This window comes from Ochotona princeps, chromosome 2 (genome assembly GCF_030435755.1).
Source record: "Ochotona princeps isolate mOchPri1 chromosome 2, mOchPri1.hap1, whole genome shotgun sequence".
Taxonomy (NCBI): domain Eukaryota; kingdom Metazoa; phylum Chordata; class Mammalia; order Lagomorpha; family Ochotonidae; genus Ochotona; species Ochotona princeps.
This window is the reverse complement of record NC_080833.1, coordinates 40,848,620-40,874,245: the sequence shown is the minus strand read 5'-3', so window position 1 is coordinate 40,874,245 and position 25,626 is coordinate 40,848,620. Positions and strand designations below refer to the sequence as shown.

Genomic DNA, 25,626 nt, shown 5'->3' with positions numbered 1-25,626 from the left:
AAATCATTTCTTCAAGACATAGGCCATATAATTATGTGAGGTACATGTATATTTTTACACTTTACATAAAGATATACGTTTGATCCTTGCAAAGATAGAGCTTGGTATTTTTAATGAATTTCACACTGAGGTAACCTATATGAAAACATTTTGTACTTTTCCTGTATACAATCAAATATTTTGTGCTTTTTCTGTTACCAATCAAGTTAAGTATATCAAAGGTCCTCTTGAGGTAGCCAACAGCCAAGGCTGAGCAACATAGCTTAGAGAAAGTTAGAACAGAGGAAGGAGTGTGATGGATCTGCCTTAAAGGAAGCAAGGATCGAAGACTGAGAAAGATTAAGAATGCACAGCTAATAATAACTATCCCTCTGGGGTGCTACACTGAATACTATGCTGAGTAAATGGCCACTGTCATGCAAAGTAAAAACCTGGAGAGGTTTGCATTTTGACTAAGGCCACGAGCAGAATAAGTAGAAAATCTGGAATGCAAGGCCTCTTTGGTAGTGTAACTCTGTAGTCCTTTCTGTAGGCCACATTGGCTTTCAATGGAAGGTTTCAAATAAAATCTGTTTTTAAACAAATTAGGACTTTCGAAAACGGGGTTTAAAAGGAAAATAGAACAAGACATTTGCTGTTTCTCTGCAAGTGATTTTGTAAAGCTTTCCAGATTGCTGCCTTCTCTTCACATGTGATCTCCATTTGCAGCTGTTGTTTCTGCCTTGACTTGGTGATCCTTGTACCCTCCTACTCCAAGGCATGCAGGAAAAAAAGCTGAAGTGGAAATTTTTACTTGTTTTTAGAACCACTGTGGTGCTATCAACAAGCCAGGTTTCATCTTGAATGAGTCATGTTAAAATTTGGAGAGTAGTAAATGTTGGGAGTCTTTGACCCACTGCAGCTCTTTCTTGTGTTTCTAGAAATTGACAATAAGTACAAAGTAAACCCAGATTAGAGGCCCCAGCTCAGCACTAAGGTGAAATATTTCCTTTTTAGGAAGGAACTAATCTTTTTCTAACTTCTGAGTTGAGGTTGGACAAGCTGCCACTTGGTCTTTTAATTCAATCGATCATTTCTTAAAAAGCATATAGTTGTATTTTTCTTTAGAATTTTTAGAATGGCAATGTGATATTTTTAAGCTGTTCATTTTGTTTGTTTGTACAGGTCATTATGTGACCCAAAACATTCTGGGAAGCTTTCAAAGGATCAGTTTGCCTTGGCCTTTCACTTAATCAATCAAAAGTTAGTAAAAGGCATTGATCCTCCTCTTATTCTCACCCCTGAGATGATTCCACCGTCAGACAGGACCAGTTTACAAAAGGTGAGACAACTTAGAAGAAATCCCTAAGTGTGTTCATGGTAAGATTCAAGTGCTACATTAGTTGTTAGATTGTGTTTGGATAGAACATTGGGGTCTACAAATAGGGCAGTATAGTAGTTGTGTTTAATTTGTTCATATAAATATGTTTGAGTGTCTTGTATAACGTCTTTAACATTAACTTTATTCCTGCTATTCATTATACATCTGAAAATTGCATTTTCCAGTCCTAAAATTGGAAAAATGTGGTTTTATTTATTTTTTTTGTTGTTCCTGATTTGTGAGATTGTACTCTTACAGGGTGAACTGTACTCTTGTAAACTATACTCATATAGAGTAAGTTTTGTTTTGAAAAGAATCTAAGATTATAGTTACATAGTATCAATTTTACAACAGAAAAAAAACAATAAAGCATTATGTTGAGGATAAACCTGTTTTGGTCTTTTTTGTTTTGGCTTTTTTGGGGGGATTTATTTTATTTTATTTTATTTTATTTTGGCTTTAGATGACCCTCTCTTCTTGAGTTCACACCTGACTGTTCATGTCTGAACAGCTAGAAGCAAGTTTTAAGTGTTTTCATTTCTTGTCAGCAGTGGGAATATTCAAAAGTTGCCTTGTTTTAATCATGTTGTGCCTTGATTTGTCTGTCATCATCTTTCCTGGTACAGTGCACTGGCAGAATCTTTTAAGATTGGCAAAGTGTACTGCCAATTTGTCCTTAAAAGTAATTACTGTGTGTTTTTGCATTTTTTTTGTGGACTATACAATCACTTTTGCTGTGATGATTCTAAGGGATTGTGTATAAAAGGAGTTAATAAAGTGAAAATTCCTGGGGAATAGTGTTTGCTTCAGCTGCTGGGATACCTGCTTCGTGTTTTAGAATGCCTGGTTTGGATATCGGCCTACTCTGTTTCCCATCCAGCTTCCTGCAGTGCGCATCCTGGAAAACAGCAAGCGATATCTCAAATACTTGAATCCTACTGCCTTTGCCAGAGACTGTGGGTTGAGTTCAAAGTTCCTGGCTTTGGCCTTCCCTACCCCAGGCCTGTGTGGGCATTTGAGGAGTAGCTAGTGGGTTGAAGAACTGCCCGCCCCAAAATCCCATCTGTGTGCCTTTCAGATAAAGTGAAAATAAATAAATAACAATTTATGGTACAAGTTCATATAGACTGGGATTTCCTCTCCAAACTCCTGCCCCCCGATAGATTTTCTCCCACATTACTACAATAGTATAGTCCTTCATAAGGAATCGTGATTCCATCAGTCTGTTATTTGTACCATGAAATTCAAAAATTCAAAATAAAAATTTAACAAAAACGAGCTAAGTAAATTAAACAGAATTTATAGCCACTAGTTATACAGAATTACTTATTAGAGTTCTGGTCTTTTTTATTATTATTATTATTGTTGTTTGGTTTGGTTTTTTAATATTAGTTCATTAGAGAGCCAAAGACAACACGTATTCATTTGTTCATTCCCCTAAATGCATACATTGACCAGGGTTGAACCAAAGCCAGGCCAGATTTAGGCATTGGAATGCAGTCCAGGGCTTGGGCAGCAGGAGCCCGATTACTTGAGGAGCTATTGTTGGTTCCTCACAGATCTGCATTAGTGCAAAGCTGGAGTCTGGAGGTGAAGCTGAGAACTGAGCCAGGCACTCTGGACATGGGGTGTGCTAACAGCTAGGCTAACCTCCATGTCCTTACTAACAAAATAAGTGCTCAGTTATCCACTTTGTGAGATTTTTGAGAGAGGAGAGTATGTTGTGATTTTTTTTGATTGCTTACTGAATTTATTTATACCTTCTGTAACTGTATGTCAGTTATAAAATAATATTTAGTTTTGTCTTATTTCACCTTATTTTCTTATTGTATACATTTTATAACTTTCTTAGTCTCCCAGCAACACAAATTACAGATATGACAAAAATTTCTAAAGCAAATTCTGTTTGTTCATTGAAGTATATTATTAGTGAACTCTTGAGGTTGCATCTGGAATGCTGAATGTTTAGTAGATGTCTCTGGTCCATTCTGCAGAATATAGACATTATTGTCTATGTCAGATATCAGTATTATTCATTGCAATAGGATTTCATCACTGTAGTTTTATGTATTAACCAAAAATTATAATTTCTAAAATTAAAATTTGCATTTGTCTTATCTTACAAATAATTGCTTTTTAAGAAGTATTGCATTTGTTGTAGCTTTAACTAATCCTTTTTTGAATGTTGCTTTCCTTTCTGTGTTTTTTCTAGTTTGGACTATTTTTTCCATTCTGCAACACTCTGCTTTTCGCCTTTCTTGTACTGTCAGTTTCTTAAATCTGCTCTATCAAGGTTAGACCTATATTTTATGCTTCTTTTTTAGCATTGTGCTTTTTGGTTTACGAGATGCATTATAAAACTAGTGGGTTTTTTGTTGTTTTGTTTTGTTTTTAAATGCAGCAAAGTTAGTAAAGAAAAAATAAACAGCATGCTTTTGCCACATGTGACTTGGTCTTGTGTGCTTATTAGCTTGCCTTTACTTGGCTCTCTGATCACCTTGAAATCACTAAGGTGAAACTTGTGTAAAGTGCAAGATAGGATGAGAAAATATTTTGAAAGAAGAGTAGATGGTCTGTTTTTCTTTGTATGTTCTTCGTTTGCTGCATAAAATATATGCTCTCTTTTGATGCTTCCTAATAGCATGCCCATTTTAAGGTCATCTGGGGTATCACTTTCTAACTGGTTTAAAGTTAAACTTGTCTCACTTTGTCTTCTTTGGTGTTTTTAACAGCAGAAGACTCAGATCTGAGTCACTGTTTTTAAGTTACAGTGATAGAAGAGGTGTGAGAGTCATGCGTTTCTTGGTCCACTTGCACCTCTGAGAGAAAATTTCTCAGTAGGTGATGTAAGTTACTTTTGATGATGAAAGTGAGACCAAATAATAATTTTTCATTTCCTTTACTTCTCTAGCTATCTGCCAGGCTTACCTGATAAGTCAAGTTTTGACAGTTATTTTTACTAGCACATTCCTAGTGAATGAGTAGCTTACATTCAGAATTCCACTTTTAAGTTTCTAATTTAATCTAGCATTGAAAAGGGTATGAGTATTGGTGGAACACAGTAAAACAGTTAAATGTTTTTGATAAAATCTGTAATTGAGAATAGCGTTAGCTAAATCTCCATGCCTGAGGTTAGGTATTGATAATCAACATAAAGCAGCTCTGTGCTAAAAATACAGTATGGCTTAAAGAAAGGTAGAAAGAATTTTTGCTATTTTTATTGATAAGTACCTGCTTATCAAGTTTTAGGATAATGGCATCATTTACCTAACTAATCTTGATATGCAAGCACACAGGGACAGAGTGTAAAATAATTTAATCTACATATTCTTAATCATTTTACCTTTAATGATGGGTTAAACTTTGAACAAATCATTTAATCTGCTTCCTCAGGTATAAAATGGGCTTAATACTAATATCTACCCTCCCTATATTCTACATTTCAGATTAGTTTTGAAAATTGGCTAATGGGTTTGAAAATGCATACTGAATTATAAATATTTTTATAAAAAGGAAAAAATGAGACATTGTGAGCTTTTAGTTTTCTCTGAAATATATTAAATTCACAACAATATAAGTATTAATAATACTAAGTTTTCTTTTTAAAAATTTCTTTATTTGAAAGGCATATTTTACAGAGAGAAGGAAAAACAGAAAAAGGGTCTTCTACCTGCTGGTTTGCTCGCTAAATGGCTGCAATGGCAAGAGCTAAGCCCTGTCTGAAGCTGGGAGCCACAGGCTTCTTTCTGTCCTCCCATGGGGATGCAGAAGCCCAGGGACCTGGCCCATCCTCTGCTGTTTTGCCAGGCCATAAGCAGAAAGTTAGATCAGAAGTGGAGCAGTGCCCATATGGGATGCCTGCCCTAGCAGGTAGAGACCATGCTAGTCCCAAGTTTTATGTTGTAATTAGGTCATCAACATTTCTTAGGTTTTAGCATGTTCAGACTTCACTCAATTTTAACATTTCCAAAGGGTGATTGTTACATTATTTTTTATTGTGTATAGGTGAAGTGTTTGAAGGCGCAATGACCCTTTTTCCCTGACTCCAGCCAGCTGTGTAGTACATTAATGATGGCTCACAAAGGAAAGTGAACCAGGGGGAATGTAATTCACATTCTGTTGAGTTAATTATAACAATAGTGCATGCTTATAAAATAATATGCTTAAAAAGTTATTTCCTATAAATTATTTCATTTAATTTGTAAAGTGGGAAGTGTGGAAGTTGTTTCCCTGTTTTACAGCTAGAGATCTTGTAGCTAGCAAACAGTCGCACCCAGAATAAACTTAGAATTTCTAACTACAGTTACCAGAGACCAAAATTAGCACCTGTGTTATTGAAAGAAACCCATATATAAAGGAAATTGTATACGAATAGCTTCATACATGGTGATACGAATGTTTACAATGGAATATGCCTGAGCAGATGGTTTTACTCGAAGTAGACACTTAAATTGTTTAACAAAAGTAAATATTTGTTGAATGAAATCAACCACTGTCATAAATCTAAGATTCAACAAAAATTTGTGAGTTTATCCTGTGCCAGAAGACACAAATGCAAATAAATCATCATCCATCTCCCCAGGAAATCATAGATCATTTAAAATACTACTTTGTAAACCTGATATCCATTTTGCTATGATGTTCTAGACAGGTTAAGATCAAGTGACAAAGACATTGGGACCTGAAGTAGGGGGTGATAATGTATATTCTACAATAACAGCTTTTAGAGGATTTAAAACATACATCTAAGTATATAACTAAATATGTATAATACATATAGTTGTACTAGATAGTTCTGTTAAATGACTTGAAGTTTTGACAATGCAATAAATTATGCAACAGTTATATCCTTAGAGAGTGTGACATTTTAGATTATTTGTATTAATATAATTTTATAGTAATAATGTGTACTTGTCAACTTTTTGTTTTTAGAATATTATAGGATCAAGTCCTGTTGCAGATTTCTCCGCTATTGAGGAACTAGATACCCTTGTGAATGAAATAGTTGACCTACAGAGGTATGTAAAGAAAACCGCTAGCTACATGTAGGTACTTAGTAATATGTGCATGCATGTACCTCTCTCTGTTTCTAATGTGTATTTTGGCAGTTATTTCTTCAGTTAAATGCTATAGGTCTACTTGAATCAGTATGCTTCATTTTATCAGATATTAAGGCAGCCTTCAATTGCAGGGTATGTTATTTTATGTACTACTAAAGAAAAATCACTGCCAAATAAGCAATGATAGATGTTAACTGAAAGATATTATTTGATTTCAGATGCTGTGAACGTATACATTAGAATAAATTAAATATAGTTTTTCCTCAACTTTTTTTTTAAGATTTATTTATTTCATAGGTAGAGTGACAGAGAAAGGAAGATAGCTATTTTCTGTCTACTGCTTGGCTTCCCAGGTGATTACAACAGCTGAGGTAGGACTTGGCTGAACCGAGGAGCTGGAAATTCCACCCAGGTCTCCCATGTGGATAGCAGGGTCCCAGGACCTGCCATCTTTTGCTGCATTCCCAGGTATTTTAGCAGGGAGCTGGATCAGAATAGAACAGCCAGAATTTGAAACCAGTACTCTAGTATGGGACGCTGACATCACAAAGAGCAACTTAATCCACTGCTCCACAGCACTGGCCCATAGGTGAGACCTTCAGTTTAGACTTCGTCATCTCTTAACTCTAGTAAGGTCACAATATATGCATCTACCCATGTCAAAATTACGAGTATTAAAATTCACTTTGTGGTCCAGCATTGTGGCAGTTAGTCATCTAGTTGCTACACTTCCAATCCAGCTCCTTGCTAATGGCTTAGGAAAAACAGCAGAAGATGATCCTGAGTGTTTGGATTCCTACCACCTACATGGGAGACCCAGCTTGGCTCTGCCCTCACCATAGCAGCCACTTGAGGAGTAACCAGTTGGTGGAAGATCTCTCTCCTTCTCTTTTCTTTAACTGAAATAAATTAAAAAAAATTTTTTTTAATTCACTTTAGTAAATAGTTGTATTAGATCACCACCACCAATTTTTCAAGGTAATACACTGTAAACCTTGGTTTTCAGTATTGTAACAGTTTTTTTCTGTGCAAATTACCGCTCTTCAGCCATTTAAAAATCTTACTAAATTTGTTTTCTGAAAAAAGCTTAACCGCTTTGTTGGTTTTGAGATGAAACTAATTTTAATCCAGGAAGCAATCCTGCAAATGAGCAGCATTTAAAATGTGAATTGTAATGAGTGTGGCCCTTTAAAATACTCACTTCCCTCCCTTGATGTATTAGTGTAAAAATTACAAAAACATGGGCCCGGCACAATAGCACAGTGGTTAAAGTCCTCGCATTGCATGCCCGGAATCCCATATGGGTGCTGGTTCTAATCCTGGCAGCTCCACTTCCCATTTAGCTCCCTGCTTGTGGCCTGGAAAAGTGGTTGAGAACGGCCCAGGGCCTTGGAACCCTGCACTCATGTGGGAGACCAGGAAGAGCTCCTAGCTCTTGGCTTCAGATTGGCTCAGCTCAAGCCATTGCGGCCACTTGGGGAGTGAATCATCAGACAGAAGATCTTCCTCTCTGTCTCTCCTCCTCTCTGTATATCTTTCCAATTAAAAAAAAAAAATCTTTAAAAAGAAACAAACAAAAATGACAAAAACACAAGAAACCACTGAAAAGCTAGAAGCTGCATATTAACATGGGAATTATTTGAGTAAGTGTATTACTTGCTATTAGAGAACGAGATATTGTTTCAATCTGTACCACCAAATAATTTCTAAGGGAAAATATGGGACCGTGAAATTGAGGCAGGATCCTTTCTGGAACATTTAAATTTAATTTTTGAAACAACGCTCCTATAGCATTGTATTTATGTTGTGCTTTAGTTATGTCAGTGAGATTGAGTCCAAGATCAGTTTTAAAGTGCTGCTTGTTAAGCCAGCACTTCCAGAGCTGGTGTCCTGTGTCAGAGTGCTAGTTCAAGTCCAACCGACTCTGCTTCTGGCCAAGCTCCCTAACGTGCCTGAGGAAGCAGTGGAAGATGGCACAGTGTGTAAGTCCTTGCTGCCTGCATGGGAGACCCGATGGAGTTCCTGGCTCCTGACTTCACGCTGCCCAGCCATTTGGCCATTCGGGATATAAAGTGATGAATACAATCTCTGTCTGCCTTTCCCTTCCTCTCTTCCTCTTTTTACCTCTCCCTTTCAAATTAACTCATTCTTTAATTTTCAAGAGTTTAAATCAGTATACATTTTTAACTTAAAAAGGAAAAGTAGTTTTAATATAGTATTCTCATCAGATACCTAGTTTCTCTGGCTTAGAAACCTGAGTTTGGGGCCTGGCGGCATGGCCTAGCAGCTAAAGTCCTCGCCTTGAACGCCCCGGGATCCCATATGGGTGCCGGTTCTAGTCCCAGCAGCTCCACTTCCCATCCAGCTCCCTGCTTGCGGCCTGGGAAAGCAGTCGAGGATGGCCCAATGCTTTGGGACCCTGCACCCGCGTGGGAGACCCGGAAGAGGTTCCTGGTTCCCGGCTTCGGATCGGCGCGCACCGGCCGTTGCGGCTCACTTGGGGAGTGAATCATCGGATGGAAGATCTTCCTCTCTGTCTCTCCTCCTATCTGTGTATCTGACTTTGTAATAAACTGAATAAATCTTTAAAAAAAAAAAAAAGAAGAAGCATAGTGGGAGAGCCAAGAAAACAATTACAACAATAAAGTATGATTTTAAATATAAAGCCTATGTAACAAAGGATCTTTAATAAGATCTGAAAAGCATGAGGGTTGAGGTAAATTAATCAGGAAGGTTAAACTGCCAAAAGGCACACTCTGAAGGATAAGGAGGTGGAAAACGTAATAAATCCAAGGGACCTAGAAGAACAAACTCAGGTTTCTTTTTTTTTTTTTTTAAAGATTTATTTTTGTTATAAAGTCAGATATACAGAGAGGAGGAGAAACAGAGAGGAAGATCTTCCGTCCGATGATTCACTCCTCAAGTGAGCCGCAACGCGCCGGTGCGCGCCAATCCGAAGCCGGGAACCAGGAACCTCTTCCAGGTCTCCCATGCAGGTGCAGGGTCCCAATGCATTGGGCCGTCCTCCACTGCTTTCCCAGGCCACAAGCAGGGAGCTGGATGGGCAGTGGAGCAGCCGGGATTAGAACCGGCGCCCATATGGGATCCTGGGGCGTTCAAGGCGAGGACTTCAGCCGCTAGGCCATGCCACCGGGCCCTATGCTTCTTTTTTTGTTAAGATTTTTATTTTTATTTTTACTTGATAGTCATAATTAAACAAAATGAGAGGTAGATCTTTCATCAACTTGTTTACTTCTCAAATGGTCGCAGTGGTCAGAGCTGGGCATGACTGAAGGCAGAAGCCTTGAGCTTCTCCTGAGTCTCCCTGGTGGATGCAGGGATGCAAACAAGGACTTGGGCTATCTTCTGCTGCTTTCCCAGGTCAGTAGCAGAGAGCTGGATCAGAAGTAGAGCAGTTGTCTACGGCCATACCACCCTGAACGCGCCCGATCTCGTCTGATCTCGGAAGCTAAGCAAGGTCGGGCCTGGTTAGTACTTGGATGGGAGAAGTAGAGCAGTTAAGACTTGAACTGGCACCCATATAAGATGCTAGCACCACAGGTGGAGGATTAGCTTGCTACACCATCCAACCCATGCTTTTTAAGTGAAGAATTGCTTGCCCATCCACTGTGGTATCCCCCAGTGCTTACCTTCACTTGCAGTGGATGAGAAAAGAATTCCTTCAGTGTTGTTAAAATTTGTCTTCACCTTTCTACCAATTTCTGCCTTCATTTTAGCCTTTCTCTTTTAGTTGCATCACCACAATAGCCTTGTTAGCTCCCTGTTTTAAGGTCTACTGTTTGTCTTGGACTATTCTATTTCCAACCAATGTATAAACTGTGGATCAAATCCTTCCAGTGACTCCCCATCCTCAGGTGAATTCAGTTCTGTTTCCAGAGCATGGCATAAATACTCTGCCTTCATGATCTTCCCTTGGCATCCTGGTCACTCTTCCATCCTGGCTGCTCCCACCCACACACAGTCTGGTAGCATCCCCCTCCTCCAGGGCTGACACTATAAAGCTTACTGAGAGGAGCTACTGTGTGTACTCTCTGTACTGTCAGAGTTCCACACAGGGCTCCAAACCGCTGTGTCAGCTTTATTCTTTTCTCCAGCCCCATGGTTGTTGGGTTTATTATCTCTCACTTAAACCCACCATTGCTTTTACTCTTCTGTAACTCAGATCCTACTGTTCTACTTTGCCTGGAGCGTGCCTTTTAGCCTTCAAAACTCAGCTTACACATCATCTGTAGCCCTTCCCTTAAAGGCTCAGATCTAATCTTCAGGCTCTGATTCTGGAGACTTTAATCCTTTATGATAATACATTCTGCAGGGGTTTGTGGTAGTAATTTATACTTCTTCTTGATAAATTTGCTAAGAGTAATTGCTATATCTTATTCATCTTAATAGGCCTAAAAATAATGACACACTAGAAATTCAGAATAGATTAGTTGATTGAATGGGAAGATCAAAGTCTGTTAAAAATGTCAGAATATTTTCCAAACTTAATTCTTGTAAAGTTTATGCCAGAAGAAAAGCTCTTGATAAATGTTTAAGTCAGTCAAAAGAGATATTCTGAACAATTCTTATGTTGAAGGATAACAACCTATTAAGAAGGTTTGAACCTTCACAGAAACTTTGAGGCCGATGGGCTAATTTTCCATAGTTTATAATTCTGAAGTTTTTTTCTGGTTATTTTAGTTACGGTTATATATAGGCATGTATATGGATGTATACATATATATAACAAAAGTTATTTTAATAATTTTATGTATAAGTTTGGTATTGCTAAATATATTAATAATATTGAATAATCTTTAGCACCATATATCTCCAGAACTCTTCTCATCTTATAAAACTGAAACTCTATTCATTAACAGTTATTTGCCGTTTTGTCTGCTCCGCTGTTCTCTAGCCACACTATCCCACTTTCTGTCTCTGTGATTTTGACAACTCTTCAGTATCTCATGTAAGTGAAATCACACAGTTTTTGTTTAGTGAATGGCTTATTTCACTTGGCAGAACATGCTCAGGATTCATCCAAGTTGTAGTGCATGTCAAATTTTTCTTTCTAAGGCTCAGTAGTAATTCTGTTGTACACATGTACTACATATGGTTATCCATCCATCTTTTGATAGATGCTCGGATTGTTTCTACCTGTTGGAATAATGCTGCTGTGAACATAGGTATACAGCCATATCTGCTTTCAGTACTTTGGGGCATTCATCCAGAAGTGAAATTGCTAGATCATATAGTTTTTGACAGAGATGCCCTTTGAGAATGTGAAGAAGGCTGTTAGACCTTGCTTCCTAGGGGGAAAAAAAAAACTAGATATCTCAATGTATACTGCTTTGTATGTATTTCAGAGGTTCCAGGGACCCAATTTTAATATTTTTTTTTTAAAGATTTATTCAGTTTATTACAAAGTCAGATATGCAGAAAGGAGGAGAGACAGAGAGGAAGATCTTCCGTCCGATGGTTCACTCCCCAAGTGAGCCGCAACAGCCGGTGCTGCGCCCATCCGATGCCGGGAACCAGGAACCTCTTCCGGGTCTCCCACATGGGTGCAGGGTCCCAAAGCATTGGGCTGTCCTCGACTGCTTTCCCAGGCCACAAGCAGGGAGCTGGATGGGAAGTGGAGCTGCTGGGATTAGAACCGGCACCCATATGGGATCCCGGGGCTTTCAAGGCGAGGATTTTAGCCGCTAGGCCATGCCGCCGGGATGGACCCAATTTTAAGAACCTTTGTCCTGAAAGTTAAATGCTTCAAATAGAGCTCTTAGACGTGAAAGAGGCAAAACATAGCAAGATATCCTTTAGTCACTTAGTGTGCTGATGGAATTATGCTGAAGAGGGAGATAGTGTTTTGTGGTCTGCTAACTTGTTTCCTTCCTATTGCTGTCCTTTTAGCAAGAACATCAGGAAGTAAAAGCCACATCCTGTCATGCCTGTTAGTTATCCTGGCTTGAGGCCAGTAAACAGGATAATTACAATAATAGTCACTGGACATTATGCTTCTCCTGCTTTGTATAAATTCTCTCATTGAATTCTTACAACATCCCCAAAGGGGAAGTAGTTTTAGCTAAGCTTGTTCAGAGAAAAATTAATGATTATTCATATTTGCAGAATCTTTTCTGATATGTACCTCAGCTCAAAGAGTGCTCAGTTTCTTTCTGTTGCACACCTGCAATACTAAATTTCATTTATTTCTCTAAGCAGATTCTGAATTCTTTGTAATGCCATAGACTTATTTCCGTCTCTCCCTTTCTCTCTGTAATTCTGCCATTCAAATAAATAAAAAATAAATCCTTAGGAAAAATATGTCTAACACAGTTCTTGAAGCATAGTAAGCAGTCATTACAAGTTGATAGTTTTCATCATTGTCATTCTTATCTCCAACAACAGCTCAGTACTTAGAGGACAAGATTTACTCAATAGTTACTCAGAAGATACTGGCTGGAGGAGTTGAATGAGCTCCCTTCCCCTACTTGTAGAGAGAGCTGGATTCTGTATTCTGAATACATAGATTTTTACCTCAGTCATATGCTGTAACTGATTTTCAAAAATTTAAGAGTACCATTTGATTTTTTAAGAAACATTTTTTTAGATGAACGGGAGACTTCATTATTTGCATGGTTGTTCTGGGAGCTGTTTTGCTGTTCTCCTGGTCCTGCAGCTATCTGTTACCATTGACACTGGAAGGTCTCCATTGTGACTGCTTTAAGAATGCCACTACTGATGGAATAATTGCAGCTGTGGGTTGGAGTGTGTTTTTGTTTGGTAATAACCAGTCAGCCTAATTCATTTTGAAATAAAGTGGATGGATCACCCTTAAACTATTTTTGAACACACTCCTTTCTTGAAAAGCATCTTTGCTGCATTCTGAATTTGCGCTAATACATATAAGCCACTAGCCATGCATGGCTAGTTCAAAGTAAGATATGTTGCTAGTATAAAATGTACTGGATGGGGAAGACCCTGTGAAAAAAAGAACGTAAAATTTCTATTTTTAAAATTTCATATTGAAATACTAATATTTTGGATATGTTTAGTAAAATGTATTAAGGCAAATTTTACTGTTGTCATTGTTTAACGTGTAGATATTAGGCAAATCTAAAATGATAATGTGGCATATGTTGTATTTGTAGTGGACCTGCTGTGGTCTGAATCACCTGTATTCTGACTAAGTTATGTTTCATTTGCTTGTATTGCTTTATGGCTCTGGTAACCTGATAAGGGTCACTTCGATAGAGTAATGTTTTTGAAGATTATATTATAGTCTGTGGGAAAACAACAAGAAAAAAACCTACCAAGAAATTTCAACTCCTAGAGGATTTAAGAGTCACAGTCGCCACCAAAATTGTCATCCTAACTGTCATCAGACCAGTACGCTTTACTGCAGATTCCCAAAAACCCAGTGTTACCTTTTATACCAGTGAATCATGTAATGGTAATAGTAATAACAGCTCACATTTATTTGTTGTGTCCCAGCTGTTATACTAAAGTAATCAGTCTCTCTGTGTTTGGGAGGTCTTCAAACAGTTCATGGAAAATGTACACTTGAAAAAACTGTGCATGGGTTTAACAAAAAATTGCACCAAAAGGAACTTATACTTAATTCTACTCTTTGATGAAGTTTTTCTTTTTAAAATTTTTTTACATTTATCTTTTTTATTGTAACATTTATACAATAAATTGACAGAAATAAAATACCTTCTTTTTTTTTTTTTAGATTTATTTACTTTTCATTACAAAGTCAGATATACAGAGAGGAGGAGAGACAGAGAGGAAGATCTTCCATCTGATGATTCACTCCCCAAGTGAGCACAACGGCCATCAGAAGCTGGGAACCAGGAACCTCTTCCGGGTCTCCCACGCAGGTGCAGGGTCCCAAAGCCTTGGGCCATCCTCGACTGCTTTCCCAGGCCACAAGCAGGGAGCTGGATGGGAAGTGGAGCTGCCGGGATTTTAACTGGTGCCCATATGGGATCCTGGTGCGTTCAAGGCGAGGCCGCTAGGCCACGCCGCTGGGCCCATAAAGTACCTTCTGAAAGAATACTTCCAAAGACATATATGTATGCACATTGTTCCCTCTTTCGAATAGATCCAGCTGTCATTAGCCCTGATGATAAATGAAGAAATTAAATAAAAGAGATTTTGGACAGAGTTCTAAGAGTAAATACACACTCAAGAGACCCATGTTGTCTGACAGCTGGTTTGCCTTTTTCTTTAGGACTACATACACATAAAGGTTTCACTATTTGTAATCAAATATCACTTCCTAAATTGGAAATATTCATATGTATTTTTTGTGAACAATACTGTATTATAGTTTTCTTTCTTTATTATTAATTTAAAATTGATTTAATTATTTCCAAGGCAGACTCTGTCTTCCATCTGCTGACACACTGCAGCTGGGGCTGGATCAGGCAAGAGGCAGGAGCCCAGCAATTTGTTTGGGTTTCCCATTTGAGTACAGAGGCTCAAGAACTTGGTCCATTTTCCAGTGCTTTCCTAGCCACACTGGAAGAAGTGGAGCTTCCAGGTCCCAGACTAGTGCCCAAATGGGATGCTGGCATGACAGATTGCAACTTTTCCCCCTATGCTACAGCACCAGCCTCTCCACATTCCCTCTTGTGGTACATTCAGCAATTGAATAGTGCAAAACAGTGATGAGACAGAAAAAAAAAATTAGAGGTAGACATTTGGTGCATCCTATGCCAGAGTACGTGATTTAAATCTTTAATATCCTGCTTTGGATCCAGCTTCCTGCTAATGGATACCTTGGGAGGCAGGAGATAATGACTCAAGCGCTTGAACTGCTGCTACCCATGTGGAGAACACTGATGGAGTTCCATGTTCCTGGATTCAGCCCTCACTGTCTCTCCACCATTAAAATAAAATGAAAATTAATTTTTAAATGTTTATAATCTGCAGAAACATCTGATAAATTACTTCAGCTTGAACTGAAGTAGTTTCTGTCTGAAGAGCCATGTGGAGTGTGGGCTGTTTCATTAACTTTTTAAAGTCTCAGTATGGTAAGTTAGGCGTTTTATCACTGGTTATAGTAAGTTAGGCTTTTTATCACCATCAGCCCTGGTTCATGAGAAAGTCAAATCTTACATATTCGTTTCTCTTTAAAAAAAATTTTTTTTTGTTTCTTTCTATTTTGTCTTCTGGATTAAGTAGAGTAACTGCAATATTTTAGATTTGCAAAGTAAGCTGTTATTTCTCCTTTGAAAAACAAACTAAGAGCAGAATTGCAAGGGCGGAGATTGTAGTTACAACAGGTTAGTTAGGTCTTGGCTTCTCATGCTTGCATTACATATGGAGTCCCTTCTCGAGTTCCAATCCAGTTTCCTGTATATGTACCCTGGGAAGCCTCCAATGTTGGCCCGAGTCCTTGGGTCCCAGGTGGTAGACCTAAGTCAAATTCCTGGTTCCTGACTTTGTGGAGTGAACCAGTAGATAGATGCTTATGATTTCTTTTTATCCATTTCCCACTGCCGTTTGTTAACTGCTTTACAGATAAATAAAAATAAAATTTTAAAAAGAAAAAGCAGCCATCTGATTTTGGGTCCTACAAGTAATGGGTAGTACTTTGGTCATATAACCACATCTCAAAGTTGTTTTCTGATTGTAGTTAGTCACTTTTTTCAGCAATTTATGCCCATGAGTATATTCTCTAACTTATTTTTCTAAAGTAAAACTCATTAAAACAGCCAATTTTTTAGAACCAAGAAAGTTTAGTCATTCCCGTGGAACTCTATGGATTTATTTATCTGGAAAGCTTTATAATTAATGTCTATTTGTTTTCCTGGTTAACAGTTATTAGGGCCCTAACTTTAATCTTTCTTGTGTAGTAGATATTCAGTATTATTTATATCATTGAAATAGTTAGAGGTAGTATTATTAATACAGCTTGCAGCAAAATTGGAAACAAGATAAAAGTTACAGTCTTTTGAGGCTGGCACAGTGGCATAGTGAGCCAGTCCTCCATCTGCTGTGCTGACAGCAGAGATAGGTGCTGATTTGTGTTCCAGTTGCTTCACTTAATGATCCAGCTTCCTGCTTATGACTTAGAAAAACAGGGGAGGATGACCTAAGCCCTTGGGCCCCTGCACCCATGTGGGAGACTCAGAAGTTCCTGACTCCTGGTTTTGGATTGGCTTAGTTCTGGCCGTTGCAGCCACTTGGAGAATGAACCAGCAGATGGAAGAACTTACTCTTTCACTTTTTTTTTAAAATCAATGTTTTTTATTTTCTCACACTTAATATTTTTACCAATTTACCATGAATTCTAGGAAGTAAGGCCTTTTAACCTTTAGACTGGTTTAAATTAAAAGCCAGGGCTTGGCTGTAATAAAATGAATAAATCTTTAAAAAAAAAAAAAAGCCAGGGCTTTCTCATCAGTTGTCTGTAGTTGTTACTCTCAAATCTAGCACAAGGTTCCTGACAGTTTTCAAGATAAGCAGAGTCAGGGTGTTCTGTGCCTTTTAGTGGTTGTCATTGGCTGTCTTGAGTAACAGCCTCTGCTTCCCTACAAGCGAGAGAGCAGAGCTGGGCTGCTTGGTCACGCCATACGGAGATACTGTTTTCACCATTCTGAGTACACTGAGTGCATTGATGTTATGCTGCAGCCACACTCAACAGTCTAATTGGAATTGATACCAGTTTACTTTTGCCACATGCAAAGCTGCTCCTATGTAGCTCTGTCTTCCCATTACTGATGCCACAAAACAAGTTTTTGTAAGTGTGGCGGACATTCATTTGCATTGTAGATTTTGTCCCACATGTCAAATAGTACTTTTTTCTCGTCAGTTGTCACTATAATGTGATATTGACACAAAAAGAACATATTCAATGTAGTGCATAGATAAATGCTAAGAATACTCCCCTTTTCCTCCCTCCTCTCTCTCTTAATTTTTAAGATTAATGTATTTTTAATTTTCATTATATTCAAAAGCTTAATACTATTCCAGAAAAAAAGTAAAAAGACCATAATTCAGTAAAAATATAAGGAGTATAAACAATAATCAGATGATGTCATAAATTTCATCCTTATTCAATGTGTATCCACTTAACATAAGTTTATTTGTTTTAATTTGAAAGGAAGTACAACAGAAAGAGGCAGGATGAAAGGGAAAGAGAGATGTTCAGTCTACTGGGGTTCATTCCCTAAATGACCACAGCAGTCAGGGCTGGGCCAGACTGAAGCTACGAGTGAGGAACTCCATCCTAATCTGCCACATGGGTGACAAAGGCCCAGGTACTTGGATCTTCTTCCCTTGTCTTCACAGGTGTATTAACAGGAAGCAGTGTCAGAAGCAGAACAGCTGGGACTCAGAACTCCCATGTCAGATGCTGGTGCTGTAAATGTAGTATTGCAGGGTGCGAGCGAAATCACATCAGACATGTTTATTAGGGTGTCTTTATTAACTAAGCTTGGTGATAATAGAGCACAATGGCAAATCACAAGTCCATACGGCAATCCAACCAATCATAATCCCAAAAGGAACAAATGGTCATTATCCTTAAGTCCATCCATTAAGCTGAAGACCTATGTCCCAGCTTCCCCAACAATATAAGTTATCCTAAGAGACATGAATGAATAACCTGGACACACTCACAAAGAACCTGGACACACAAAGCTGCAGACATTCACCTTTCCCTGGCTTCTCTGCCCACATTCCACTACTGCCAGGCCTCACCCCTCCTGGAACTCCGGATAGTACACAGACCAGAAACATTATTATAACCATTGCCTCATCTAAGCAGTACACAGGGACCATGCTCAGGGGATCACCTGTCCTGGGTCAGCCAAGAGTTGAGGTGCCAGAGTAATGGAAGCACCTGGCCAGAAAGAGAGTGAGAGCCCCATCTTCTTGGGCCTTTTGAAGGGGCTTGTGAGGGGAGTGATTACACAACAATGCAGTGCTGTCTCCTCTCAGATGATAGGTGAGTCACAGGTGGGCAGGAGCGAATACCTAAGTGTTGTGGGCTAAGGAGTTGATTAGGGCTTCTTTGGGATAGGCAGGAACAGGTACTGGGCTTATAGCTAAAATTACCTAGACTAATTGAACTTGTCTGTATCCCGTATCCTGGCTAAATTAGGACGTGGGGGAAGGGTTAAGACGGAATTATCATTCCATTGCTGTTAGGACCCACCTTCAGGACAGAGGATAGGGGACACAGCCAAATTTCATTTGCCCACTGTCAATTGGTGCTGGCTATCACTGGCTGCACCCCATAACATTTCTAGGTATAGAATTCTAATAGGACAGTTTTTTTCTTTCAGCTTATACTTATTGGAATGTTCTAGTTTTAGATTTGTAGATATGGGACTTCTATTAAATCTGGGAAGTTTTCCTCTTTTTTTTTTTTTTTTTTTTTTTAAAGATTTATTTTATTTTTACTACAAAGTCAGATATACTGAGAGGAGGAGAGCTAGAGAGGAAGTGGAGCTGCCGGGATTAGAACCAGCAGCTATATGGGATCAAGGCGAGGACCTTAGCCACTAGGCCACGCTGCCGAGCCCGGAAGTTTTCCTCTTAATCTACTGCTTGTTGATATCTTCTGTTCTTTGTTATGTAAGCTCTCCCTCACTCGCAGTGCCATTTTCATACCTAATAATTCTTTTTTCGCTCAAGACTTAGCTGAATTATCACTTCCTTGTAAGAGTCTTGTGACTAGTTTCTGTTGGTGAAAGTATCTTTATTATTTGTACAGCTCATTTGGTGATTAATCACCCAACCTTTACTGATAACAAGGAAGCCTTTCTTGACCCTGTCCAGGGAGAATTGAGTTTCTGTTCTGTTTTCCCACATCACTTTAGGCTTTCCTGTTGTAGTGCCCAGTACGCTGGCTCATAGTGTTATCTATATTCTCCTCCACCCCTCACCCCAAGTATGTGAGTATATACACTGAATTAAGAGCTTCTCAATGGCAAGTATCTGTCTCACTGTCGTCTATATCCCTAAAGTATAACAGTGATAAAGAATGTAATATATTTCAATATAGTTGTTAAAAGAGGAAATAGGTCTTAAAGTTGCATAGAAATATGTTCACTTCTTTTTAAACTGTTTTTATTCTTTTTTTTTTTTAAAGATTTATTCAGTTTATTACAAAGTCAGATACACAGATAGGAGGAGAGACAGAGAGGAAGATCTTCCATCCGATGATTCACTCCCCAAGTGAGTCGCAACGGGCCGGGTACGCGCCGATCCGAAGCCGGGAACCTGGAACCTCTTCCGGGTCTCCCACGCAGGTGCAGTGTCCCAATGCATTGGGCCGTCCTCAACTGCTTTCCCAGGCCACAAGCAGGGAGCTGGATGGGAAGTGGAGCTGCCGGGATTAGAACCGGCACCCATATGGGATCCCGGGGCTTTCAAGGCGAGGACTTTAGCTGCTAGGCCATGCCGCCGGGCCCCTGTTTTTATTCTTTACAATAATCCTTCATTTATAATGTAACAAAACTATTCCATTTATAGTTGAAGAATGTAGAGCCTATTATGGATTTGTTATTGCTGTGTTTTCTGTATAGTATCTACTATATAGCAGATATTTTGGCATAAATTGCTTCATCTTCTCTGTAGCTAAAAGATAACAGGTTATCTTATTCCTCTATGAAGAAAAGAAAATTTAATTTTTTTTCAAAGATTTATTTTTTTTTTATTGGAATGTCTGATATACAGAGAAGCAGAGACACAGAGGAGGATCTTCCATCCTCTGATTTACTCCCCAAGTGGCCACAATGGCCGGAACTGAGCCAGTTTGAAGCCAGGAGCCAGGAGTCTCTTCTGAATCTCCCAGAAAATGTAATCTTTTTATAAAAGATGAAGTGATGGGCCCGGTATGATAGCCTACTGGCTAAAATCTTTGCTTTGCATGTGCCAGGATCCCATATGGGCTCCAGTTCATATCCTGACTGCTCCACTTCCCTTCTAGCTCCCTGCTTGTGGCCTGGAAAAGGTGTGGAGGACAGCCCAAAACCTTGAGACCCTACCTCTGCTTGGGAGATTCGGATTGACTCAGCTCTGATCTTTGTGACCACCTGGGGAGTGAACTGGTGTATGCAAGATGTTTGTGTCTCCTCTCAGTAAATCTGACTTTCCAATGAAAATAAATGAATCTTTTAAAAAAAAAAAAAAAGATTTTATTGTTATTGGAAAGCCGGATATACAGAGAGGAAGAGAGGCAGAGAGGAAGATCTTCCATCCAATGTTTCACTCCCCAAGTGAGCCGCAACGCGCAGGTACGCGCCAGTCCGATGCTGGGACCAGGAACCTCTTGCGGGTCTCCCACGCGGGTGCAGGGTCCCAAAGCTTTGGGCCGTCCTCGACTGCTTTCCCAGGCCACAAGCAGGGAGCTGGATGGGAAGTGGAGCTGCCGGGATTAGAACCGGCGCCCATATGGGATCCCGGGGCATGTTCAAGGCGAGGACTTTAGCCGCTAGGCCATGCCGCCGGGCCCGAAAATAAATGAATCTTAAAAAAAAAAGGATGAAGTGACAAAAAGGAGAATTTGATAGCTCCATTTAATTGGAAGAACAATATAGTTTTATAGAAACAGCACCATATTCAGGCCTTAGGCACAGCAGTTGAGATTCCATACCATACTGCCTGGGTTTCAGTCCCAGCTCTGCTTGCACTGTAGCTTCCTGCAAATGCCTGTCCTCTGAGGCAGCAGGTGATGGCTCAGTAGTTGGGTCTCTGCCACCAATACAGGGAATACAGATTGACTTCTGGACTCCTGGCTTCAGTGTTGCCCATCCCTGGCTATTGTGGAACATTTGGAAGTGAACTAGGAGCTGGGAGACCTCTCTCAGGCTGCCTGACTCTGGCTGTCTCTTGCCTTTCAAAACAAAGAAACCCTCCTGCATAACAACGTTTAGCTGGTATTTGCCCACATTTGTGGGTAGTATGGGCTAGTCAGGTTCTATTCAAGTTAATACATAAAAATGATGACCAGAGATGACCAGATCCAGGGCCTAAGCCCACTAAGGCTCATACTCTCTGCCTGTCAGTCAGGACAACTACAAGGACACCTGGATTCCCATTTGCTCATCATCATAGTTTCACACAAATTAATTTTCTTAGATCTAAATATAGTTATTCACAAAAATGTGATTGTTGCATAACACCATTCATGAAGTAAACTTTTAGCAGATTCTGACTTCTGTAGTCTTTTATAACTAGTAGTAATAGCAGTAGATATGGTACTGATTTTAGTGCACTTTTTTATTGCTCTTAAGTTAAGGCATCCTAGATAAATTTATGACCTGTTTTTTGATCATAGACCAATTCCCCCTCCCCTTTGAATGGCATGTCACATACTATTCTTGAATTAATTGCTGTGATTGTGGAATGGACACAAAAATGCAATAGTTCCTGGCCAGTCATTGCTCAGAGAGGTAGCATCTGTAAGGGTATTTCAGAAAGTTCCTGGAAGGGCTGCCATTATGGTATAGTGGTGTAGCTGCAAGCAGTACCGGGTGTCCCGAGAGCTTGGGCCCTTGCCAACCATGTGGGGGACCCAGATGAAGCTCCTGGCTTCTGCCTAGACCGTCCTGGCTATTTGGGCATCTGGCAAGTGAACCAGCAAATGGAAGATCTCTCTGTAATACTAACTTTAACAAGTTTATGAAACATGAAATTTAAAACATCTTTTTGCAAAACATTTTCAAATCTGTGCATGTAAGTAGTCTTGAAACAATTCTTGGAAGTAAATATAATGGAAAACTTGCATGGATTCACAAAAGCTCTTTCAAAATAGAATCCATGTCTCCAGTTTTTGTTCTATTTTCTTGCTTTCTAGAAGATCTATATACCTTAATTGAGTATAGAATGAAAATAGCATGTGTTTCTCTGTTAAGTTGTAAAAGATTGATATTTAAGTTGTTTACCCATAGGAATAGTTTAAGGGTTAAATATGCCCCAAAATAATTTTATAAAGAAATCTTAAGATTGAAAAATACAATTTTTTGAGTTTTTGCAGTTTTCTATTTTCCAAATGTTGTTGGTTCTTTTTTTTTTTTTTTTTTTTTTTTTTTTTTTTTCCGGGCTAGGAAGCAATAGATGCTTGTGTTCAGAATATAGAAAGATATGGCACTGTGGAGAATTTTGAAGGTAGTTTAAGCCTGTGATCCATGATGGTGTTGGAATTGTATCAAAGTTAAGACAGATGGCTTGTTCTTCTGCCCATCAACAGAGCCTGGGAAATGGGAGTGAATCACATGGACTCAAGGTTCCTTTGCCTGCCTAGCCTTGTGAAAAGCTTTGTCCTCTTCATATTAGGTTTTACAGTTTTTGCCTTTAGCTTCTGAAAGCCTAGCCTGAGCTTTTCTTTCCTCTGTGATTCAGGGGCTTAAGAGGATCAGAACAATCAGTTTGGAATCCAAGGGATCTGCCTTCCCAGCCTGCTTTTATAGCTTTGGGGCTCTTGTTTGGTCTTTGTTTGTTTTCTCAGGATGTATAAGAATCTTGGGGGTGAGTGGGAATAGTCTAAAATAGAAGAACAGTGCTATATTTTCTTTTCCATTTTTTTTGAAAATTGTTAGAGTGTAAGCATTAGCTTTTCTTATAGCCTTCAGAAGGAATGTTGATTTGGGCAAATAATACACTGATTTTTACATTATTTTCTGTGAGAAACTGAAAAAAAAAACTAGACAGAGTGATCATGTCAGTTGGTTTGCTTCTGACGTATCCAACACCTCTGGGGCACACATGACATGTCAATTCACGCAGTGTCTCCCATATGAGTGGCAGAGGCCTCTTCTAACTGCTCGAACCGTCCATCCCCTGCTGCCTCCCTGAGTATGCGTTATCAGGAAACTGGAATCGAGAGTGGAGGGAGCAAGGATGTGAACCCAGGCACTGTGTTATGTCATTGTGGGCATCCCAGATTCCTACCCCATCACACACCGATTTTAGACATATACTTTATGTTACTCTTATTCATGTATATTCATATATATATATAATACATATATAATATATATTGCCACTCCTTGAGAATTTGTATATAAATACTTTTTATTGTGGCCCAGATTCTTCAGAGGTAAGTTTTTTTTTTTTACATTTTATTATTATTATCATCTTATGATATAATTCCATAGGCTCCTGGCATTTCCCTTATCCCCTCCCCAATTCCCTCCCCCCCACCTAGTTCCTCTGTATCATTACTAAAATATAGTTCTTCATACTCAGTCATATGTCCATCATTGCGGGCATGGACAATGGCAGAGAGTCCAGCATCCTATTGTCAAGATACAGTGAACAGTTTCATTGTAAGTCCTTCTTTGTCTGGAAGTAGAGATGCATACCACACTGCATCATCACATCTGGATGTTAGTCTCCATTTCACAGCTACTGTACATCCCCTTACATGAAAAGTCATAATACAAAATCAACAATAGAAAGAAAAATAGAAATTTGCAATGCCATGAAGTTAAATGACATGTTACTAGATATGACAGTCTCCATTATACAGCTACTATACATCCCCTTACATGAAAAACCACAAAACAAAATCAACATCAGGGAGAAATAAGAAATTAACAACACCAAGAAGTTAAATAACATGCTACTGAATGACTAACATGTAGCTGAAGAAATGTAAATCAAGAACCTTTTTGAAAATGATGCTACTGTATGATCTAAGAGTCATTGAATGATTTAACCAGAAGAAAGTGTTTTGAAGAGATGAAACTAACAGAAAACAATAAAACCCGTGGGATATAGTTTCTGCTGATTTTTGTTGGTGAAATGTATCTCTTCTAGACAATAAATAGATGAGTTTTGTTTTTAATCCAGTCTACTAATCTATGATGTTTCATTTAGCTTAAGCAATTTACATTCAGGGTTCATATGTATGGATGGTACTTTGGTCCTGTCATTTTAGGAATGGGTTGTTCATTGGTTTAGTCTTCTCTTGTCATTTTACTGGGATATTCTTCCCATTTGCCTTTGGTTTTGGTAGCTGCTACTCCTCTGTCAAGAGAACATCTTGAAGTATCATTTGTAGGGCAGGTTTGAAACAGGCAAATTCTTTTAACTTTTATTTACTGTGGGAGAATTTCATTTCATTTTCAAAGACAAAGGAAAGCTTTGCTGGATATGTTATCCTAGGCCGACAATTTTTTTCTTTTAGAATCTGGAATATGTCCCTCCAATCTCTTCTTGCCTGTAGAGTTTCCTGTGAGAGATCTCCTGTGAGCTTAATTGGCATTCCTTTATATGTCAATTGATTTTTCTCATGTGCACATTTAAGGATCTTTTCCTTATGTTCGATTGAAGAGAACTTGAAGATCATATGTCGTGGTGAAGATCGCTTGTGATCAAGCCTGTTGGGGGTTCTGTGCCCCTCCTGGATGTTGTTTCCCAATTCTTTCTCTAGATTATGGACATTTTCCTTTATTATTTCATTAAATACATTTGCAAACTCAGTTTCTCTTTCTGCACCTTCTGGGACTCCCATAACTCTTCTATTTGGCCTCTTAATAGTGTCTTTCAATTCTTGAATACTTTTTTTGGCCTGACCCAGCTCTGCTTCCAGTTTTTTGTTTGCTTCCCCCTGATGACAGGAAATACCTTCCAATTCTGAGATTCTTTCTTTCTGCTTGCTTCATTCTATTTTGGAGACTCTCCACTGTACTTTTAATTTGCTCTACTGTGTTCTTAATTTCTGATATATCAGCCTTGATTTGCTTTATTGCTTCCTTAAATTCTTTGAACTCTTGTATCAGCTTCTCATTGTTGATCAGAATCTTTAAAATGATTTTTATGATTTCTGTGTGCCCCATTTTCTCGATGTCTTCCTCAGTTAACTCTGAGGTTGGCATGGGGTTTTGCTCCTTTGCAGGGGAGTTTTCAGTAATATTCATTGTGCCTTTGTCTCTTTTGTTCTTGGTCATTGTACTTCTGGTTAGCAGAGTCTTCTCCTTGGGGCAGGTTTCTAAGCTGTGTCACCCACAGGTCTACAATGCAATTTTACTTATTGCCGTTGGTACACAACTCTTTGATGGTAGCCACTTGTGCCACAACCTCCAGCAAGTTCCAGGTCTGGGTTCTTATGTTAGATTTCCACCATGGTCTCCACAGCCCCAGCTCCTGGCTCACCACTCTCCACCTCCTGTGATACCGTGCTGAGGCTGCACCGTTGTCTCTGCAACCTTTCTCCCACTTTCTCTTGGAGCAAGTCGCAGG

At 39.0% G+C, this 25,626-nt stretch overlaps 1 protein-coding gene across 2 annotated transcripts in view; it reads left to right on the top strand.

The window, feature by feature from the left end:
* The window catches only part of EPS15 (epidermal growth factor receptor pathway substrate 15), a 154,881-nt gene that overhangs the window by 76,962 nt on the left and 52,293 nt on the right, over positions 1 to 25,626 (top strand). For both annotated transcript variants that reach the window (XM_004588668.4, XM_058654906.1), the window contains exons 11-12: positions 1,165 to 1,321; positions 6,293 to 6,378. In XM_004588668.4, coding sequence (XP_004588725.2) covers positions 1,165 to 1,321; positions 6,293 to 6,378 — 243 coding nt within the window. The remainder of the gene's footprint in view (positions 1 to 1,164; positions 1,322 to 6,292; positions 6,379 to 25,626) is intronic.